This window comes from Heloderma suspectum, chromosome 3 (genome assembly GCF_057233095.1).
Source record: "Heloderma suspectum isolate Gila_16-S chromosome 3, 16-S_ref, whole genome shotgun sequence".
Taxonomy (NCBI): Eukaryota; Metazoa; Chordata; class Lepidosauria; order Squamata; family Helodermatidae; genus Heloderma; species Heloderma suspectum.
This window is the reverse complement of record NC_139460.1, coordinates 286,345,197-286,367,499: the sequence shown is the minus strand read 5'-3', so window position 1 is coordinate 286,367,499 and position 22,303 is coordinate 286,345,197. Positions and strand designations below refer to the sequence as shown.

Sequence of the window (22,303 nt, the reverse complement as noted above, 5' to 3'; positions counted from 1 at the left end):
CACAGGTCGGAATTAAGATTGCCAGGGGAATTATCAACAACCTCAGATACGCAGACGATACCACCCTAATGGCAGAAAGCGAAGAGGATCTAAAGAGCCTCTTGTTGAGGGTTAAAGAGGAGAGTGCAAAAGCTGGTTTGAAACTCAACATTAAAAAAACGAAGATCATGGCATCTGGCCCCATCACTTCCTGGCATATAGAAGGGGAAGAAATGGAAGGAGTGACAGATTTTATTTTCTTGGGCTCCAAAATCACCGCAGACGGTGACTGTAGCCATGAAATTAAAAGACACTTGCTCCTTGGGAGGAAAGCTATGGCAAACCTAGACAGCATAGTAAGAAGCAGAGACATCACCTTGCTGACAAAGGTCCGTCTAATCAAAACAATGGTTTTCCCAGTAGTAACGTATGGCTGTGAGAGCTGGACTATAAGGAAGGCTGAGCACCGAAGAACTGATGCTTTCGAACTATGGTGCTGGAGAAGACTCTTACGAGTCCCCTGGACTGCAAGGAGGTGAAATCAGTCAATCCTAAAGGAAATCAACCCTGAATGCTCATTGGAAGGACAGATACTGAAGCTGAAGCTCAAATATTTTGGCCACCTAATGCAAAGAGAAAACTCCCTGGAAAAGACCCTGATGCTGGGAAAGATTGAAGGCAAAAGGAGAAGGGGACGGCAGAGGATGAGATGGCTAGATAGCATCACTGATGCAATGAATATGAACTTGAGCACGCTCCGGGAGAGAGCGGAGGACAGGAAGGCCTGGCGTGCTATGGTCCATGGGGTCATGAAGAGTTGGACACGACTTAACGACTGAACAACAACAACAAAAGTAATTTGATGTTGTCAGCAAACTTGACCACTTCACTGCTTACTCCTAACACCAGATCATTTATAAACAAGGTAATAATCACTGGTCCTCCTAATACAGATCCTTGGGAGACCCCACTGCTTACATCCCATGACTGCTAAGTTTGCTCAGGGGTCTTTGGTGAGGAACATTGTCAAAAGCCTTTTGAAATTCTAAATAGCAGCCATTGGAGAGGTGGGCTGATAATTATAAGGACTGCAGCAGATGGAGAAGAGGAGTTTAACCCTTTCTTCCCCTGCTGTGGTCCTGAAGAAAATCACTTTTTTGAAGCTGATACCTGTATTAGGGGAAAAAAACCCATTTGCACCAACTGTCAGCTTCCAAAAGTGATTTTCACCAGATGCACACTAATGGGCTAAAAGGAATTCATTTAGAAAAAGCTCCTGATCTGCTGCAATCCCATAATCATCACCCTCAACATTAAAAACCTATGCACATTAGACAGTTTTAATATCACATCTACTTTTGCCCTTCCTTTTCATATCTGGGCTCTGTATCCTTGCCATGCATGCAGAGAGGGAAGGAAAGGATCACACCAACTGTTCAATTAGCACTGGGCAATTGCTTCACATTTTTCTTGAATGCTGGTGGCCAGGCCCAATGCTGACTATTCAGCCACGGTGTGTTTATTAATGGACAAGGTCTTAAGAGACTGGCAACCGATTTAGGACAGAAAAAAAGTACTTCATACAAAGGACAATTTGGGTGCAATCCTAGGCGAGTATAAACAAAACACATTCCTACAACTCCTAGCATTCCCCAGTCAGCTATGCTGGCTGGGGAATGGTGGGTGCTGTTGTAGTACCTTTTTCTGTCTAAATATGCATGGGATTGTGCCCTTAGGGAATTTGCTGCCATAAGATTTGGTGATGGCCCCTGCCTTAGATGGCTTTAAGATAGGATTCAACAAATTTAGAGAGGCCAGGTCTATTTGCCATGCTAGCTAAATGGGTCTTTCAGGATCAGAGACAGTGCACTTCTGAATATGAATTGCTGGTAGGCCTTTATGCCCTGCTGGTAACAGTGGAATCTAGCTGGCCACCATTGAAAACACAGTGCTGAACTACCAGATGGAACCTGGGCTCTTCCAGCATAACTTTACTTACTCCTTTTTTTTTATGTCATACAGTAGTAGTGAAGAGCTGACTTTAATTCTCTATGAAAATATCCTGGAAGAAAAAGGCAAGAAAATTCTGAGTAGTTCAGTATGGATTGGTTGAATGTTATTCCAAACTCCAACAAGACTCACATTTGGGGAATCAATGCGTAAGAGAAATGTCCTGGTCTTTTGATGTGAGACTTTGAAGCACTTGGGTCAATTATGTAGCATAAATTCAGCAGGAAAGGCCTATATATGTGTGTGTCTGTAATGCCCATTCCTTAATGCCAGAATCAGAGCATGCTGAAGGTACTCACCTTCTAGTAAATTGATATCATAAGAAGAGCTTTCAGGCTTTTGCAGAGCAGGATAGGTGTTAAAGAGATTTGCCACAAAGGCCATGTTAAGTTTAGGGTTGCCTGCAACCACATCAGAAGGAGTTACAAACTGTTTGCAGCCCAGTTTATCTGCTTGTTGAAGCATATATTCAGCCCTCTTTAGATCATTTTGCTCCTAGAAAAAATAAAAGTAAAAGTAAAGCACACACTTAGAAAAAATGACATATTAAATTAAAAATGTTGACATTTCATATAACATTGCATTAAAGATAAAATACAATTCTAGTTCTAGATGGAAACCAGAGATTGTTTAGCAATAAACTTTTGAGAACTTTCTTTTTGCTTTTTTCAAGGCTCCTGACTGCATGTCCAAAGTGACTTGATTTCACATGACATGACAACCCATGGTGGGTTGTCAGTCTTATCTGTTTCATTGTGAGTTGTCGTAACCCAGTACAATGGCTTAAGCATGGGTTGTTAAACACAGACAAACCATGCTGAGTACCCATGGCTTGTTGTGTGCTGACTGCCTAATGAATACATCTATGATGCGGATGTGGCTTGCTGCCTTTCTCCAGCAGCCCCACCATGCATGTTTACTCCCATCTGAACATCTGAGTGTTCTTGTGGTGCTTTCATTTAGACTTTAAATGAGGGCTAGGGGAAGTGTGTGTGTGTGGGGGGGGAGTGTGTGTGTATATGTGTGTGCATGCATGGTGTGTGTAACAGTGTGTGCATATGTCTGTGTGGTGTGTACGTGCATGCATACACATATGCAGTCCCTGGCTCCACATCCAACACTGGATGCAGCCCTTGGAGGCAAAAAGGTGGTGCACCCCTAATTTAGAACATAAAGAGACTATGTGGGGATTTTCTGAATAATCTACAGAGAACAGAATCTGACTAGGAATGCACATTGTAACCAAAGCATATCACTAAATAGCAAGTGGGTTGTACAGAACATTAAAAGGGTGGCACTTTTGTTCTAAAAATTGTAAAAGTATCCACTCTGTCTTTCTCTTTTCTTCCTCTGATTAACATAAAACTGGCAACTCTTCTGCTATTCTATTCTAGTCTAGTCTATTCTATTCTAGTCTAGTCTAGTCTATTCTATTCTACATGGTAATTGTCAGAGCCCAGCTCCAGCATGGCAGTGGGTTCTATAATGTACAGTCAGAACCTGATCAGAAGTGGTCTGGAAGGGCTTGGAGCTCACATCAGTAGTGAGAAGCCCTGGAGGAACTAAGAGCTTGGCTATGCCTAGTTACTCATGTAATTGCAAGAGGAAAGGGGACTGGGCTTGTTTGGGCCTATTTAGCTGGTGGAATATGAGAATCAGTGTGAGCTTATCTCTGTCAGTTTTTCTCAGATGAAAGCAGGCGGGAGTTAAATTACTCCCATCCAGCTGCTAGCTTCAACCTTGACAGTGAAGGAAGCTAGCAGCCTCTTTGTGAGAAACTAACAGAAGAGGTGGGGGAGGCTCTCAGAGGTGTAATACAAGTGTCAACTCAGGAGGGAAGAACAGAGATGCCCTGTTTGAGAAGGGGCCTCATTGCTGGGCTAAAATCCCTTGTCAGTTAGTTTTCGGGAGGAGGGCTATTGCAGCCACACCTTTACTTTTAAACAGATGCCCATGTTGGGAGACTTTGCTAGGAACGTTCTCATCTTTCTTGCCTCTCCATTTGGGACTTCATACCATCTGAGCTACTCAAAGCATTCTTTACATGGACTCTCCATCCAATTTGGATCCTGGTCTCTTTCAACTTTGTATTGTTAATAACCTTTGTATTGTTAATAAATTCATAGACATTGAATTCTTGTTTGCTATGGATTATGTATCTACGGCATCAATTGGCCAGAAAGTTTGCTGACCAAAGCTTGTAACATGGAGATAACAAAGTGGAAGCTATGGTCATCTAAATCTCTGCGTATGTGGGATTACTTGATAGGCCTTGACCCATGTAGCACCGATTGCAAGGTTGGATAAAATCTCTGCAAGTGTGCATTTGTTTAGGTCTTTTTCTAGATCCCTTGTCTTTGATTGCCCTGGATGACTTACACCAGGAGTCATTCGAGCCCCTTACCCTGTATTCTGAGCCATAAAAATGTGTACTTCTTTTAAAAAAATAATGCACATTTTAAAGTGTGGATTGTTCAAAATACGTATTTTTCAAACATGATTACAAGTTCTGGAATTTGTGAACTGTTTTCAAAAAAAGGCACTACATTCAGGATTGCTAATAGGCCACATTCAAATGATTTGTGAACTGAAACTAAATTCTTATACCTCCCCAGATATTACACTCTTACCAGGAATACTGGAAATATAGCAAAGCCTAAGCTTTCTGTTTCAGAAATTTCCACTGACTTTAATACAATCACTTCATCAACAAAGCCTGATTACACACTCTTGTGAATAGCTCAGGTCACATTCATAGTGCAAAGGAGGTTTCTTTTTTAAAGGAATAGCAACTTAGAGTACCAAAAGTTCAAACTTTTTAGCTGGCTATACAACAGATATTTAGATCATGTTCTAAAACTTTATGCACCTGAAGGATTCCCTTATTCAACAAATCTGTAACTTGATCCTCAGATGTGGCCTGTGTTTGCACCATAGATGATTTGTTGTTGCTTGGCACAGAAGCATTTTATAGACACATCACACACACACACACACACTTACATTAAGGCATGAAAGATCAATGGTAATGGCAGTTCCTCCATTGTTGCCTCCTTTGGGTGCGATTTGATTCAGGAGATGAAAGTAAGCTTTTGAGTCCTGAAATAAACAATACAAAATCTGAACAATACTCTTTGATGTTTATTGTCTAGCACGCATTGAAAAAAGGGGGAATCGTGCTTCCACAAGCTGCAATAGTATGTTATAGTCTAACTCAATGAGAAAATAAAATTAATTCATTTTTTTCTGCAATGGAAAGGAATGGGAGAGTCATACCAGAAACCTACTTGAACTCCACTGCTTTGCAGAAAGCAGAAAGGACCATTGGATACCACTTAGTATTTGCCACGTGTAAACTTACAAAGCAATCCTATCCTTGGAAAGTGGGGAGATACTGTGGCAGAGCAACTGTCACATCTGTAGCCCTGTCAATTTGCTGCAGCAAGGGTGGGAGGTGGGGATGGGAGAAGGATTTTGGTAGCTTCTGCCCAATACCTTAGAATCACTTCTTGATCACCTCCCTTGGGCTCAAGCCGAACAACTTACACAGAGGGGCTGTGGCGATGAGTAGGAGTGGGACTACAATGGCAGTGGTGGGTGGGTGGGTGAGAGGCCATGGTGGTGGTCTGCGGTGGCCAGCTGACAGGTGGCGGAGCTTCAACAGCAGCGGCCCATCGTGAGCACTATGCCGATGGCCAACTGGAGTCTAGTGCCAGCCATGCGCACAATACACATCAGAGAGCCAGTATGTCTGAAGCTCATCTGTAACAGTTTTGCATACCACCACTGGCAGGACATCTATGCTGGTGGAGGTTTTAGTGGGTTTACTTTTGGCACAGCGATGTCAGGCTCCAGCAATGTAGGTATCACCCAGCTGGTGGATCTCCCTCTCCATCACTGGGGCAGCACATGCTACTTATGATCCTCAGCTGGCCTCTTGGTGAATATAATTTTGCTCCCTTAGCGACTTATTGGTACTGTTTATAATTATATATTTGTTGGTCTTTTATATTTTGGTGGTGGATGGCAACGTGTTAGGATAATTTGGTTAAAATTCAGTTATAACAAGATTTCTGTCATGGTCTTGCTTGGTCCTATTTAAAAGATTCCGCTTCAAAATTATTGTTTACCTTTTTCTTTATTAGAGTGTTAGACTAAGATATACCTTAATGTCTTGACTAAAGTTGCTTATTTTGTTCCATCCGGCATTATCTAGATGGTAGTTAACCCAGCGTAGCAGGAGTTCTTCTGGAGACAGTTTCATTAATTGCTCTAATTCCTCCCCATCACGTAGCAAACAAATAAGAGCTGCAAAAAAGTTTTCAGAAAAGCTCGTTTACTTTTTTATTATTTAGGGGTTTATTGATTGTTCTCAAACTTCAGAAAAAAAGAAAACAAGAAAGTATGTTTTATCACTGATTTCAGACTTCAGCACTCATGACAGTCCTTAATTTCTTACCTTCATTTCTGGAGATTTCTATATCAGCAAAAAGCCCAACTTTAATTATTTGCCACAACAACCCTAACACCAAATGTGGTTTCCCATCTTTTAGATCTTGTGAGCCAATATTGACTACTGTGCAGCCAATCGCTGATGCGGAATTCAGTGCAAGGTCTAGATTTTCCTAAGAGAAAAAAAAGAAAAAAATGCACTTGGAAGTTGGTATGTTAAAGTTCGAACAGCAACTAAAATTCAGTACTATATGCAAAGGGAAAATCAGAAAAACTAATGAAGGATACGTTTCATCAGTGACGCTTCTAACAAAGATGGGTATGGGATGCAATATTTTTTCAGGATGGCTTTAAACACACAGGGTAGTATCCAATACGGGCGGTGCATGCCTGGCCAGGTCTGCTGGGCCCGGGGCTATGCACATCTAGACCTGCGCACTACTATGCGCAGCCACAATACAGTACTTCTGGAGGCAAGCCCCAACGCGTGCGAAAACACTGGTTTCTGGAAGGTGCGAGTTGCGCCCCTTCCAGAAACCAGCATTTTAACGCACATCGGGGCTTGGTCTTGGAAGCAGTATATCATGGCCTCGCATGGATCGGAGCTGGTGGGTCTGGCCGTGCATGCACCACCCCCTATTGGATACTACCCACAATGACAAACTGGAAGTGAACAGTATATTAAATTTTCCATAATATTCACGATTTCCTCTGAAATGCTCACTGCTCACTGAACCAAATGGTCCTACCTGCTATTCTTATCATCCTGGCCATGTTTGCTTTTTTAGTACATTAAAAAAATACAAATATTGCCAGATGACCCCAAATCACATATACACTAGGATTTCCAAATCACTTCTATAGTAATATAGCTCCCCAAATAGACTATCATCCATAGAAATGAACAGGGAAGTCCCACTTCCCACTCACAGCCACCTGGATGTGAGAAGCATGGGTGTGGGAAGAAAAAGAAGAAATCAGGACCTAGTATCAGGCATGAGAGCTTGCATATATTGCATATTAGTGATGGAAACAAGAAATGTCAGGCTAAATGTGATCAAGCCGAAAGCAGCAGCAGTTTGGTTAGGAGGAGAAACAGTAAATTGGAGATAAATCTTTAATTCTTAGGTTTAGGTTTAGAGTAGCAATCTAAAGTATGAGATTAGAGAAAAACATGCCTAGACGGTAGGTATTTGGGTGCTTGAGCATACAATCTTTTATAAACCACCAAGATCATATTACAAAGCTTTGACAGGGGAGTGCACCATCCTTACAAAAACGTTAAAAAACAATTCACAAAATGCTATGGGATGACTGAACAATTATTTTGGGAAGTATAGAATGTGGTAGAAAGCAGTGACTTTCCACCAAATTTCAGCAGTGTGATTTGCCACTGAATTTCAGCTGCAAATCACCACTTTTTCCCTTTGCCTAGCAGGCGCTAATGATGTTGCACTAGCATTAGTTTGAACTAGCGGTGTGACAGTATTTAATACTGCCCTCTGAGCACCTTATTTGAGAGATGTATTATTAATTTTTCTCAGGTACAAATTAGAAGTGTTGTGCTCCATAAATGTGATAACCATTTAACGAAACTGCTATGGGAACAATATGGGTCATACGGTGTGCTACAAATGGGAAAATAATTCACAATGACTTTGCAAACGAAGGAGAAGAAGGAGAAGAAGAAATATGTTGAGACGCCCCTGGAAGCTATCCATTATCTGAGGTTCACATACTAGTTTTCAGGAAGTACTACAATTTTCAGTACATGGAGCTACAGCAGCACAGGTACATACAAGAAGTCTAAAGAACTAGGAATTTAATCTTCACAATAATGTATTGCTGTTAATATTATTAATATTTTGCAAAATTGTCTTTTAAGCTGTTTTGTTTGTCCTCCTAACAACCTTCTAAGGTAGATTTAAATACTCAAATTTGGGTTGGGCTGTACTTACAGATATAGTGAATGGGGTAAGCTTCTTCTTATTAATAGCTCTCTCATCAATTGTATCTGGTTGGGATAAGTTAATCATTTTGCTGGAGAAATAAAGGTAAATATTTAATCATATCTTTCTGAAAATCAATATCAGCTTAACGTAAAAGACAAATTCAGCCTTTAATGATTAAAAAGATTTTCACATACTAAACTTGCCAACATAAGACACAACACAATTTCTAGTAGAAAGTGTAGAGCTACAAGGAAACAAGACAATGAAGCATAACAGTTAATGGATATCTTGTTCTCAGAAGGGTTCAGACAATTGCAATATTAAGATGTTTAGGCCCTATTCAATGACCGACAGCATCATGAGAATTACTAGGGTGCTTTCAAACGCCACAAAAAAATGAAACCATGTTCTATGGCAGCAATCTACAAAAAAAATATAGGCATGCCAAGTGCAAGCATCTTGATGGTCATGAATTCTGCTGCCTGAAACCCCAGACTTCCCATATGTGCAATGTGTTCCACACGTGATGCATACACTGGTACCTGCAAACATTCTTGACATTATAAGTGGAAATATAGATACAAAAGAGATGGATACAGGAAAAAGGCAAATATCCATAATCGCCTCTCCTAGTGATCATGTGATCAGGAAACCACATGGACTTTTAATTATTTCTTAAAATCACTCCTTCTAATACCAAACTATGGTGGTGAGTGCCTATGTAGCCAACATGGGGCCACTAAGAAAAAAGAAAGAGGTATCAACATGCTCAGGGAACCCAAGGTTCCTTCATATGTTTCAACATGACAACTCATTCATCAGTTTGCTTTCTAAGGGACCAATCCTATGGCTGCTAAACAGCAGCTAGAAATTCTTGACCGACAGCATCATGAGAATTACTAGGGTGCTTTCACACCCCACAAAAAAATGAAATCTATTCACTTAGAGCTTGTTCACATTTATATGCTCAACACTTATTGACAGTGTTATTGATCAGTGTCACTTATTGATCAGTTAATGACTTGCATAACTGAATGAGCCATCACAGATAGAGCATCTTATCATCCAAACTCTAACACAATCCTTTTTAGTGGAGTGAGTTTACACATTCGGTTAACAACCATCAAGTGTTCACAGATATGTGCATGCCTTCCTAGTCTGTGCCAATTTAGATCAGATTGGGGAAGCTCTATGCCTGAATGCTCTCCCAGCTAAATAAAATAAAATCCCTAACCATGAAAACCTAGCAGTTTCAGGAAAAGGTAGTCATTTCCTCAGTTAGTATAACATATTCTCATAGAATCCTTTGAAATTACAGGCCATGGAATTTGGGCTTTTTGCTGAAGACATGTAATCTACCTGACTATATCAAATTTACAAATGGAAAATGTGAGGCCAGCAAACCCTAAGCTACCCATCATAATAGACTGTTTGCATATAATGATTTGGAAGGTGTTGGGAAACATTAATTTGTACTTCAGATGTGAACTGCACATATGTCTGACTCACCAAAACTGAATTCCAGAACAAATTCATATTATCTTGGAGAAGCAGATACATGTGTTATCAGTTCACATGTTACTTTTAAATGTGTTTGCAGTCATGGCAATGTCTTCCCTAATCTAAAAACATAAGGCCCTTTTTGCAATCTAGTCCAGCATCCTGCTTCCCACAATGATCTACCAGATGCCACACGGAAGCCCAGAAGCACGATATCAAAGACAATAGGCCTTGTTCACTGTTGCTCTCCAGCAATGGAGGCTAAGTGACATACTGCTTCTGAACATGGAGGGTCCATATAGACATTGACAAACCTATCCTCAATGAATGTGTTTAATTACCTTTTAAAGTAATCTAAGCCACTGGCCATTACCATGTTCTATGGCAGCAATCTACAAAAAAATATAGGCATGCCAAGTGCAATTATCTTGATGGTCATGAATTCTGCTGCCTGAAACCCCAGACTTCCCATATGTGCAATGGCTAACTTAATGTGTTCCACATGTGATGCATACATGTGGAACAAACATTCTTGTTATATCTAATATCTGCAAACATTCTTGAAATTGTAAGTGCAAATATAGATACAAAAGAGATGGATACAGGAAAAAGGCAAATATCCATAATCGCCTCTCCTAGTGATCATGTGATCAGGAAACTACATGGACTTTTAATTATTTCTTAAAATCACTCCTTCTAATACCAAACTATGGTGGTGAGTGCCTATGTCGCCAACATGGGGTCACTAAGAAAAAAGAAAGAGGTATCAACATGCTCAAGGAACCTAAGGTTCCTTCATATGATTCAACATGACAACTCATTCATCAGTTTGCTTTCTAAGGGAGCAATCCTATGGCTGCTAAGCACTGGCTAGACAGCCATAGGATATGCTGTTTTCTGGGAACCGACCTCGGTTCCCAGAAAACTGACTTCCCCCCATGTCCGCACTGCCTTGGAGGCAGCGCAGAGAAGCCCCATCCTCTGCGCTTGGAAGAGGAGCGGGGAGTGGCTGAAAAGGGGTGGGGCTGGGGGTGTTCCGGGGCAGGGAGAAAGTAACTGCCTGTACGACACATCCTATGCGTCTTACAGCAGTCTCCTCTCCCGCTCAGTCCTCCCACGGCTAGACAGCTGAAAACGGCTGTCTAGCAGAAAAAGCAGGGCAGGAGAGGCGCGGAGGGAACTTTCCCCCTGTGCTTCTCCTGCCTTGCTTTGGATAGGTGGTCACCTATCTAGATAGGATTGCGTCCTTGGTTATTTTTTTTTAACTTAACACTAAACATACCAGAGAAGGATGCCATCCGCAAGTGACTTAAAAAGACTGTCATCTGATGGATTCATAGGGAGAAGATGTTTGCAGTCAGGGTCATCTTGGAGAGATTTATTTAGCCAATTAACAAAAGCAACCTTGTCTTCCTCTGGAAAAAAGAAAGCAGGAAAAAAAATTAAGACAGGACATCAATCACAAAATATAATTACAGAACTGGAAGGGATTCAATGGATCAACAAATCCAATCCCTCTCTTAAGAAAAGAATTTTTATAACACTCTTCCTAGGCAGATTGTTCCACTGCTGAACTAAAGGTTAGGAAGTTCTTCCTGATGTTTATAGAACCAAGCTACACCAAGCTACACCTTAACCTTGCCATTTGGGAGCAGCCCACCTCTCCCTACTGAGAATTCTGATGGCTCCCCCACCTACAGCTAGAGAAAGCTGGTGGGAATCACTATCATAAGAGGAAAAGAGCAAAAAAAAAAATTAAGACCAACCGAAATGCCACATAAGATTGTGCAAGCTTTGAAATACTCCAGAACTCTTCATCAAGCTAGGTGGCATAACAGGAACCCATTCTGCATTTCTTGTTCATCTGTGCTTATCTCTCTCCTTGGCACTTAATTTTCTCTAAGAGATGGTAGGGGAAGGTGCACTGACAACTGGACACTTAGGGTGCAATCCTATGCATGTTTAGACAGAAAAAAGTCCTACAATTCCCAGAATGCCCTGGGCAGCCATGGTGGTTGGGGCATGCTCTAAGTTGTAGGACCTTTTTCCGGATAAACATGCATAGGATTGCACCCTAAGGAGAGTAAAATAATGGAAGAAGAAAGGACTCCACCTTCCCTCTGTATGTGACTGTGATTCTCCACCCCAGCCAAGTTTTCTCAACACAGAGAGCCAGTCAGCTCTAAGCCAGTGATTTTCAAACTGGGTTCCAAGGAAACCCGACATTACTCAGAAGCTTATGAGGGGACCCTTAAGGAGAAGATCAATAGTGGCAGCCCAGTTTCCCTGAAGGACAACTTTGGTACTATTACTGATCTACCCCTGAAATGCACAGCAGGAGTACCAGACACACTCAGTTCTTGTGGGAAAATAATGAGGCCTAGTAAACCTTGCCAAAGCCCTGCTTGATTCAGTCTATGCCATACAACATCCCACAGAGTTCATTGCAATGGACAGGGATTCCATGGTGTAGTCGACCTGCAGCAGTTCTGCTTGCATGCCTGGTCTAGTCCTGTTTCGGTGGGAAGAACACAGCCTGAAGGTCTTCTTTTGAGCACTTCCCATGCTGTTGGGAGGTCAGTGACTGAAAAACAACCCTGAGAAGGAAAAAGGACCTGTCAAGCAGGTTGGGGAAGGAGGCCTTCAGCCCCAGAAATAAAAGGCTGCATCCTTTTGCAGACTGAGGAGGGGAGTGGACAGGAGCAGGATGACAAGGCAGGAAGAGAACAAGCAGACGGAGAGAGAGGCAAAAGGAGTTGCAGGAGAGGATGGAGCCTACCGAGAAACAAAGGAGACAGTTCTTAACCTCGATCATAGAGGGAACTAATGTTAAACTTACCTCCACACCAAGAGCCTTTATTTTCTCTATCATCACTGGAGTAGGTGAAACTGCATCCCAATATTTCAGTTGCTCCACCTCTTTTTCTCTGTCCTTTTTTATATTCCTGCTGAGGCCCTACTCTACAGGAACTCAGAAGAGGCAGCCATCACATGTACATGCTGGGGCCCCAAAGTTCCGCATTCTGTATAAAAGGATCCACATTGCCTTTCTTTTGGGACACCTCTGACTGTGGGGTGCCTCACAAAACCGTAGTACATTCCCCATAACACATTGCAAATTTGCTGGGGTTCCTTGTCTGACAATAGGACTGTCCATATGTTACACTGGCATATAGTTAACATTCATTTAGGAGTGGGATCATGCCCATTGGCTTTGCCCCCATTGTGTGTGTTCAGCATAATCTGTGAGAGAGCCTACACATATAGTCTCTGTGTGATTGTGCCAAAAAAGCATGGGTCCCCAATCATGTGTACACAGCTTACACCAAGAGAGTTTGTTCAGAGGCAGGACCTTTCACATGTTATACTTAATGTGCATAGAGGGCGCAGGGTGTGGAGGCACAATCCCTCTTCACCGCTGTACACATGTTGACCATACACAAATACAATGTTTGTACAGTCCAGTTGTGTAAACCTAAAATACTGCCCATATAGTTTGAAGCTTGTCCTGTCCTTGGTGAACAGCCGTTGTCCTTCTTTTTGACAACATTTTAAATAATAAGACTGTCCATCATATGCTGTAAACTGAACCCACTTTTTCAAATAAGGTTATAATGGAGTAGAACTCATTGTCAGAACACTCCCATGCACTAAGGAGCATGAGTATCTAAAGAATACTTATTAAGACACAAACTAAATAATTTCTCTGGAAACTTCATTTTTGCATTTAATCATTGTTTTTTATCTGCACTATTTGTTCTGGCAAACACGTCAGATTTGCCAGAGAGGGCAGTAAGAACCCTTGACAAAATCTAGCACACCAGCCTTTAAAGATCAGGGCTGCAGCAATTCTCTTGTATTAAATGTAAATGCTGGCTTTATTTTTATAGGAAACTTTTATTTAAATAAATGACAAATTATTTACCTGAGTAAGAGTGTTGGGTCCCCTCACTGGAAATGGATGATGTCCCTCCAATCGCAGTAATTCCCTTCTTTTTGTTTATGGATTTTCGGAATGATTTGCTAACATCTTTACTTTTCAATTCCTGAATAACCTGGAACAAAACAGACAGATACAGTTTCTACATACCAGACAAGACATTGAAAATGTTATGCATGAGAGTAGTCCTATGAAAGCAGTCCACACTTTTCTATTCCGCTGGAATAATTAATTACCCCAATCAGTAGATTTAAAACTATATTGTGAAGTAACCCAACTGTAGAAGAAAAAAAGCAAAGAATAGACGGGCGGATGGGTGAGGAAATGGGTAGCCCATCAGACTCCCTGCCTGAGCTGACGGAGGTGGTCTCGGACTTGGTGCTGAGGACCCCTAAGATGATGGTCCTGGGGGATCTCAACTTCCATGCCGAGGCCGCTGTATCCGGGGCGGCTCAGGACTTCATGGCCGCCATGGCAACCATGGGGCTGTCCCAACATGTCATCGGCCCAACGCATATAAAAGGACACACGCTTGATCTGGTTTTCTCAACTGGGCAGGTGGATGGTGATCTGAAAGTGGAGGAATTAACATCTGTCCCTTTGTCATGGTCAGATCACTTCCTGCTGAGGTTTAGACTTCTGGCGGCCTTTCTCCTCTGCAAGGGTGGGGGACCTATTAAAATGGTCCGCCCCCGGAGATTAATGGATTCCAGAGGGCTCTGGGGGATTTTCCTGCTGGTATGGCTGGTGCTCCTGTCAAAGCCCAGGTCACTCTGTGGAATGCAGAGATGACTCGGGCGGTTGACACGATTGCGCCCAAGCGCCCTCTCCCTCTGAGCAGAGCCCGGCCAGCTCCTTGGTATACACCTGAGCTGAGGGCAATGAAACAAAAGGGGAGACGGCTAGAACGCAGGTGGAGGAAAACTTGTGCTGAGTCTGACCGAACACAGGTAAGAGCCCACTATCAAGCCTACTCTGTGGCGGTGAGGGTGGCAAAGAGGCAGTTCTTTTCCACCAGCATTGCATCTTCTCAGTGTTGTCCAGCGGAGCTTTTCCGAGTGGTTCGCGGCCTGTTACATTCTGGGCCAGGGAGAGAGACGGTGGAACCCTCGGTAGCACGCTGTGACAAGTTTGCGCGGCACTTTGAGGATAAAGTCGCTCAGATTCGTCATGAATTGGACACCACCATTAATGCAGTTCCATTGGTAGAGGCGTTCAGAGCACCATCTGGTCCAGTTTTATTGGATGAGTTTCAGTTACTGAGGCCTGAGGATGCGGACAAGGTGCTTGGCCAAGTCCGATCGACCACTTGTGTGCTTGACCCTTGCCCTTCATGGCTTATTAAATCAAACAAGGAGGGGTTGTCCGGCTGGGTCCAGGAGGTTGTAAATTCCTCCTTGAGAGAGGGAGTGGTGCCTGCTGCTTTAAAAGAGGCAGTAATTAGACCACTCCTGAAAAAGCCTAACCTGGACCCAGAGGATGTTAATAATTATAGGCCAGTGGCCAACATCCCCTTCCTGGGCAAGGTGCTTGAGCGGGTGGTTGTAGGACAGCTCCAGGCACTCTTGAATGAAATGGATTATCTAGATCCATTTCAATCAGGCTTCAGGCCTGGTTTTGGAACGGAAACTGCCTTGGTCACCCTGTGGGATGACCTCTGCCGGGAGAGGGGCAGGGGGAGTGCGACCCTGTTGATTCTCCTGGACCTCTCAGCGGCTTTCGATACCATCGACCATGGTATCCTTCTGGATAGGTTGTCTGGGTTGGGAGTTGGAGGCACTGCACTACAGTGGTTCCGCTTCTACTTGGATGGCCGATACCAGAAGGTGGTGCTGGGGGATTATTGCTCTGTGCCATGGCAATTGTGCCATGGGGTTCCACAGGGCTCTATTTTATCCCCCATGCTGTTTAACATCTACATGAAACCGCTGGGGGAGGTTATCCGGAGGTGTGGGCTGAGGTGCCATCAATATGCGGATGACACCCAGCTCTACCTCTCTTTTTCATCAAACCCAGGTGAGGCAGTGGCTGTTCTGAACCAGTGCCTGGGCACGGTAATGGAGGGCTAATAAACTGAAACTCAATCCAGACAAGACGGAGGTACTGTTAGTGGGTGGTTCGTCTGCCCAGCTAGGTGATATTCAACCTGTTCTGGAGGGGGTTGCACTCCCCCTAAAGGATCAGGTTCGTAGTTTGGGGGTGCTCTTGGATCCAGAACTGTCACTTGAGGCACAGGTGAACTCAGTGGCACGGAGCACTTTTTATCAGCTTAGGCTGGTATACCAACTACGCCCTTATCTGGACAGAGATAGCCTAGCTACAGTTATCCATGCTCTGATAACTTCTTGTCTGGATTACTGCAATGCGTTATACGTGGGGCTGCCTTTGAAAACGGTCCGGAAACTTCAGCTGGTCCAAAATAGGGCAGCAAGATTGTTAACAGGGACTGGCCTGCGAGCTCATATTACGCCAGTACTTTTCCAGCTGCACTGGCTGCCAGTCCATTTCTGGGCCCGATTCAAAGTGCTGGTGTTAACATTCAAAGCCCTTAACGGCTTGGGGCCAGGTTACCTGAAGGATCGCCTCCTCCCATATGTGCCTGGCTGGACCTTAAGATCATCATCAGCAGCCCTTCTCCGTGAGCCCCTGCCAAAGGAAGTGAGGCGGGTGGCTACTAGGAGGAGGGCTTTTTCTGTTGTGGCACCCCGGCTCTGGAATGAGGTCCCTAGTGAGGTTCGCCTGGCGCCTACATTGTACTCCTTTCGGCGCCAGGTGAAGACCTTTTTATTTTCCCAGGCTTTTTAGCTTTCTAAATTTTTATCTTTGCTGTTTTAAATCTGTATTTTAAATTCCTGTACTGCTGCTAGGTTTTATTGTGGTTGTATTGTTATATTGTGGTTTTAATGTTCTATATATTTTAAATTGTTTTATTGTGTGTTGTTTGGTTTTAATTTTTGTGAACCGCCCAGAGAGCTTCGGCTATTGGGCGGTATAGAAATGAAATGAATAAATAAATAAATAAATAAATAGCAACAGGAAAGTAAACATTTTCCTGGCAGGGACTCAATAAGAAAACAACTGTAGATACACACAATAACGGAAAACGTTTTTAATGGTCCATACGAAGAAACAATCTTTCCAAATTTTGCTGAAGCATCTCCTTGGATATTTTTTTAAATGATGCAAATAAGTTTAGGAACATTTTATATTATTATTTTCAGCAAAAAGAAGCTGCATAATAGCCAATTAGCTATGCAGGATTAAGCTCTTTTCCCTTCCAAACATTGAAGATTATAGCCTACAACATGGTGTATTCTCCCATCATCCCATTTAATGATCATAACCATTTTTATCTGGAAATTAGACACTTTGGAATGGTAACATCTTTTTCTAGAATATAGCACTAGTCCATTATTATTCTTTAACATGTACTATTTCAAAAGTGCTTTTAGATACCAAAAAATCAGCCAAGTTAGTTGTCACCTTGAGTGCTTCCAGATGGAGGGCACCACCTAGCACTACCATCAAAAGACATAGAACAGCAATTCTGTCTTTCCCTCCCTTAACAGATTTTTTTGTAATAAAAAAGACAGAAGCAGCAGTGGGTAAACATGAGGGGGCTACAAGCAGAAGATGACAATGACGGGGTTCACATGATCACTGCGGATCATCATGGGTGCCATCCTGAAAATTCACACTGTGACTGCGGCTTCTCAAGTCGTCTGAACCCAGGCAGGCTAGGTTGTGCAAGGCTTAAACAACCCTCGCATAACCCTAAAACAGGCCACAGATTCTACAAGGGTTGTTTAATACTTGCACTCAATCCTGCCAGGTTCGGATGACACAACAAGCCACAGTTTGTTTGTTTATTACATTTCTACAGTTGCAGTGTGAATATTCAAAATAGCTGCTGGCATGCACCACAGCCCACCATGGCTTAAATAAGCCATAGTGGGCTGTTTAATTGTGCAAACAGGCCCAATGTCTGGAACCCACATAAAATTTCATCAGTGAGGAAGGGTGATTGTAAAACGTCATCCAGAAGAACCCTCGACAAAAAGAAAATGCTCTAAACTGATTTTATAATGTCAGAAAATATTGCCTGCTTGACAAAGAAGAATGGTTCTACTCGTGCTGGACTGTTAATATACATTTTTAAACAGCTACCACCCATAACCAACCAGCTTTGTGTATATTAATTCAAAAAGGGTAGCAAAAAAGAGCAGCAAACTCCTATCCATGTCTACTCAGCAGTAAGTTCCACTGAGTTTCATGGGCCTTACTCCTAGGAAGATTGAAGCCTTAGAGTGCAATTCTGGATTGAAGGTATGCCAGCTGAGGGGGTATAGGATATGGCAGAAGCCCCATAACAGGAGGGGGCTTGGTCACATGGGTTGCCAGGCATATATGACTGGTTCTTGAGGCTGGGAACAGAAGACAAATGCCCCTTGATGCATCTGTGTTGTGTCTGCTGCAATGACTGAGTAGATAGGGAAACCTCTCTGTGGTGTTTATAGTGTGGGCCGGCTGAAGTACAAGCTTCCTCTCCTTTGTCCCCAACATGACAGTTTTTTCCCCAAGCATGCAAAAGGTGAGTGGGGACATTTTACCCCACCCCCCGTGGTGGGCTTTGAACTCCTGCCTCCTTTTTCCCAATGCAGTGAGGCACTGAAGTTTGCTACTGTTAGAATGGGGGTGTTGCATGTCCTTGTAGCATGTCCCTCTGGCCCCTTCCTTTCACTGCTTGCCAAAAGAGTCTTCTCCTCCTTTGGTGGGTCTTGAACTCTTGTCCTGAGAGGAACTGTACTCCCTCTCTGCTGGCATCATGCCATGGGAGCTGTGTAAATGCTGTACTGTGTGGCCTCTCTTTTGTGTGTTGTGCTTCAAAACAGTGCTTGAAAACAGTGTGTGGCACAAGGGAACAGGTATGCCTGCTTGTGCTACAGGATTTAATAGAATGGGGACCCTGTGGCATCTTATGTGTTGTGTTGCAGGGAGATATCCTGCAGCAATGTCCTTGTCGGGGCAAGTTCATTGGCTTCCTCTGAGTGTGGGTGACATATAGGCACTGTTGTCACCACAGCTCTGTTTGGTGTGTATTGGCACCATTTCCATAGATGTTGGGGGTGTGGCTGCCATTTTGTGGTTTTCCGAGTGGTGTATTTTCCCCTTGTCTCCTGGGCTGAATGAATATAGAATATGGAAGCCACCCCCACCCCCTGCATAACTGGTATATAGGATTACTCAGTTGTTCCAAAAGCAACAAATGATTTCTGTGACAAATGTATTGTGATATGACCTTTCAAAGATGTGAGCCCACTTTATCAGATGTATTATTTCTCCTGCTATTTAGATTATTATTTTTTGTATTTCTATTTTGCTAGGCCTTAGTATGAATTATTATTGAATTGTTTAATCTCAGTATATATTTACTGTGAGATGTTTAGCCTATTTGTATGACTATTTACATTTTGTTATGACTTGTAATGATTAATGAAGCATCTATAAATGATTTTTGTGAAATGCCCAGAGAGCTTCGGCTATTGGACGGTATAGAAATGAAATAAGTAAATAAATAAAAGTACAGTTTAGTAATGACCTCATATCTGATTTATAACCTTCTAATACTAAACCTTGAGGGCCGCGGTGGCTTAGTGGTTAAGACGCTGAACTGCAGACTGGAAGGTCGGCAGGTCAGCAGTTCGAGACCCGAGTGCTGCATGACGGAGTGAGCTCCCATCTTCAGTCCCAGCTTCTGCCAACCTAGCAGTTCGAAAGCAAGAAATTGCAAGTAGATAAATAGGTACCGCCTCGGCGGGAAAGGTAACAGCGCTCTGTGCACCTCAATGTTCAGTCATGCTGGCCACATGACCACGGAAGCGTCTTCGGACAGCGCTGGCTCTTCGGCTTAGAAACGGGGATGAGCACCGCACCCTAGAGTCGGACACGACTGGTTGGGGACACCTTTACCTTTAATACTAAACCAGGGCCAGATTTACATGGCAATGAGTGTGAAGCACTTTCATGTTTAATATGGATTTTCATGAAATTGACTTTGGTCCGTCATGAGCATACGAAGCAAAAAATATGGAGTAAACATAACCCTGAAACCTGCTTTTCACAGGTCAAACTGCACTTTAAACCGTAAGTAGAAATGAACGTCACCAACCCCATAGATACTGCTCAGCCAATGAGAGAGGCTTGCTTCTCAACCCTCTCCATGCTCCACCGCTCAGAGAAGTTTAATGGAAGAGATAAGTAATTTCGGATAGTTTATCCTACACCTCTACCCCTCGCATCCACCAACAGTGAACCAGGAATATTTAAACCCAGGGACAGACTGACAGGTGGGCAGGCAGGGGGTGCCTAAGTCCTGCATGGAAAGAAAGGCTGGAATTGCTTCTCTCTGCTAGCACTCTGGAGTCAGCAGCTGGAGCTACTGCTGCGGCTGATTCCACTTCCCTGACTGGAACTAAGCCTCCTCCTCTTCCTCCTCCTTCTCCTCACAAACACGCAGGAAAATCACACACACAGGGGACTATTCTGAGGGGGAGATAGGGATGAATCAGAGGCTGCTATATGTGAATGAAAAAGCAAACTGCTACATTACTCGGAAGGGGCGACCCAGCGCGATTCCGTGATTGGGGAGACTTGTTCCCAGCCCTGTCCCTGCTCCTTTGCTGTACTGGCTACCTTTCCTCTTTCCCATCTGTGTATTCCTTACTTGTAGATGTATTGCGTGACTGCGAAGTTGCAGGTGTATCGCCACTGTGAAATAGTGGCTGGCAGCCCTTTCTCCTTCTGCTCTGTGTATTCCGAATTGTGCACTACATATAAACTGGCTACTCCACTATTGTGAATGAAACAGTGCTACTGATATTATGAATGGGAAAAGGAGGGTACTTATTGTGAAAAGAGCCCTAATGCAAATGGGGAAGGAGAGGGAATGTGGGGGGGAGCAGACATACCCCTTGACCATTTCACTGCCAGGTCACAGCCATGTCACAGAGGCACGCCCAGGCTTTAATGTGGAGGGACAAGGCATATCGCAGCAGAATCGCCTGGGAGCCACTTTAAGTAAAAAATACAGAGTAAAAGGACTTTCAGAAAATGTGGCTTTTCAAGAGGGATGCAGCTGGTTGGTTGCAGATTGGCCATGACATCATGTGTCCCTAACAACTTTAAGCCACAGCAGCATTTGAGAAAATCTCCCATGTAGGTGGGCCACTGTTCACATAGCCTGAGAGATAAGTTTACTTACTGATACAAATTCTTCAAAGTCGATTTTGCCATCCTTGTTGTTATCTGCCACTGCTATAATTTTTTCTACGATTTCTCTGACTTTATAACCAGGAAGGGGAAGACTTGCTTCTTTGAAAAGATCTTGAAGTTCGTAATCACTGACATATCCACTGTTGTCAATATCTGTAAATGTAAAATATGATCAGCTTTGATATTTGTTATATCAATTTTTTTGTTATATCTCAAAGTTGCAATAAAAAAGCCAAGGCAATTAACAAACGAAATTAAGACACTGAAACTATAAATGCAATTATTACTTCAATGCTAAGACAAGTTTCATCCAAGTACAAATGTAGTTAGGATTGCTCTTGTGGAACACAACATTTCCATCCTATATTATCAAAAGCCTTTGCAATTTAATTCTTCTCCCAATTTCCAATGTTCGGGCTCTTTGTGCCATTTTGGCTTACATAGCCAAAACAGCACTACCCAGTCACAAAGGGGTGGTATTAACAGGCTCAGGGGAAGCACAAGGTTTACAAAAGTACATAATATCTTTCAGAAAAGAAACCGTAAGGTAAGGAGAAAACCCAACAATGGCCCAAAGAGGACTAAGCATGTTCAGTTGCCACAGAATGCTGACTGTTGGTGGAATGGAAAAACAGGGGGAGTGGAATGGAGTGGATAGAATCACTCCACACTGCAAACAGCAGCACTCTACACTGCAAACATTTTGTTATAGGCCCCACTTGTATATACTAATAGTGAATTCAGTTCTTTAAGTGCTGCTCCATATGTAGCCAAAGGACCACCACCCATGCACAAGAGGGATGTAGCAGACCAAGATTTGCAGAAGTACAAAAAACTAAGATGGCAAAAAAGAACAATCCCTCCACAACAACTCATGATAGCTCAACAAGGACTGTGCTCAATGAGCACAGAATACTACTGGCTGGCTGTAGGGCTGAAAATCTTGGAAAACTGACAGGGGACATAATGGACTATCCTGGAAGAAGGCATGGCTGAAACACTGAACAGAAACACTCCAAGCTCCTCACATTTTATTACAGGTTCCCCTTGTCAAGACATAATTTGAACTTTTTTGTGCACGTATCGTTCAATATTGCCTAGATAAAAAAGCTGTGTGACTCATAGTTCCACATGCTCCAGGAACCTTTGGACTTTTGTTTCTTGAACAGCGATCCCCTTAGCTGCGTGGCAAACCTCT

The 22,303-nt window shown here is 43.0% G+C and overlaps 1 protein-coding gene across 5 annotated transcripts in view; it reads right to left on the bottom strand.

Annotated features, from left to right (window-relative positions):
* The window catches only part of PLS1 (plastin 1), an 81,735-nt gene that overhangs the window by 29,140 nt on the left and 30,292 nt on the right, over positions 1-22,303 (bottom strand). For all 5 annotated transcript variants that reach the window (XM_084847213.1, XM_084847210.1, XM_084847212.1 and 2 more), the window contains 8 exons: positions 21,095-21,258; positions 13,819-13,948; positions 11,176-11,308; positions 8,400-8,481; positions 6,449-6,614; positions 6,155-6,297; positions 4,993-5,088; positions 2,289-2,484 (listed from right to left, as the gene is read on the bottom strand). In XM_084847213.1, coding sequence (XP_084703339.1) covers positions 2,289-2,484; positions 4,993-5,088; positions 6,155-6,297; positions 6,449-6,614; positions 8,400-8,481; positions 11,176-11,308; positions 13,819-13,948; positions 21,095-21,258 — 1,110 coding nt within the window. The remainder of the gene's footprint in view (positions 1-2,288; positions 2,485-4,992; positions 5,089-6,154; positions 6,298-6,448; positions 6,615-8,399; positions 8,482-11,175; positions 11,309-13,818; positions 13,949-21,094; positions 21,259-22,303) is intronic.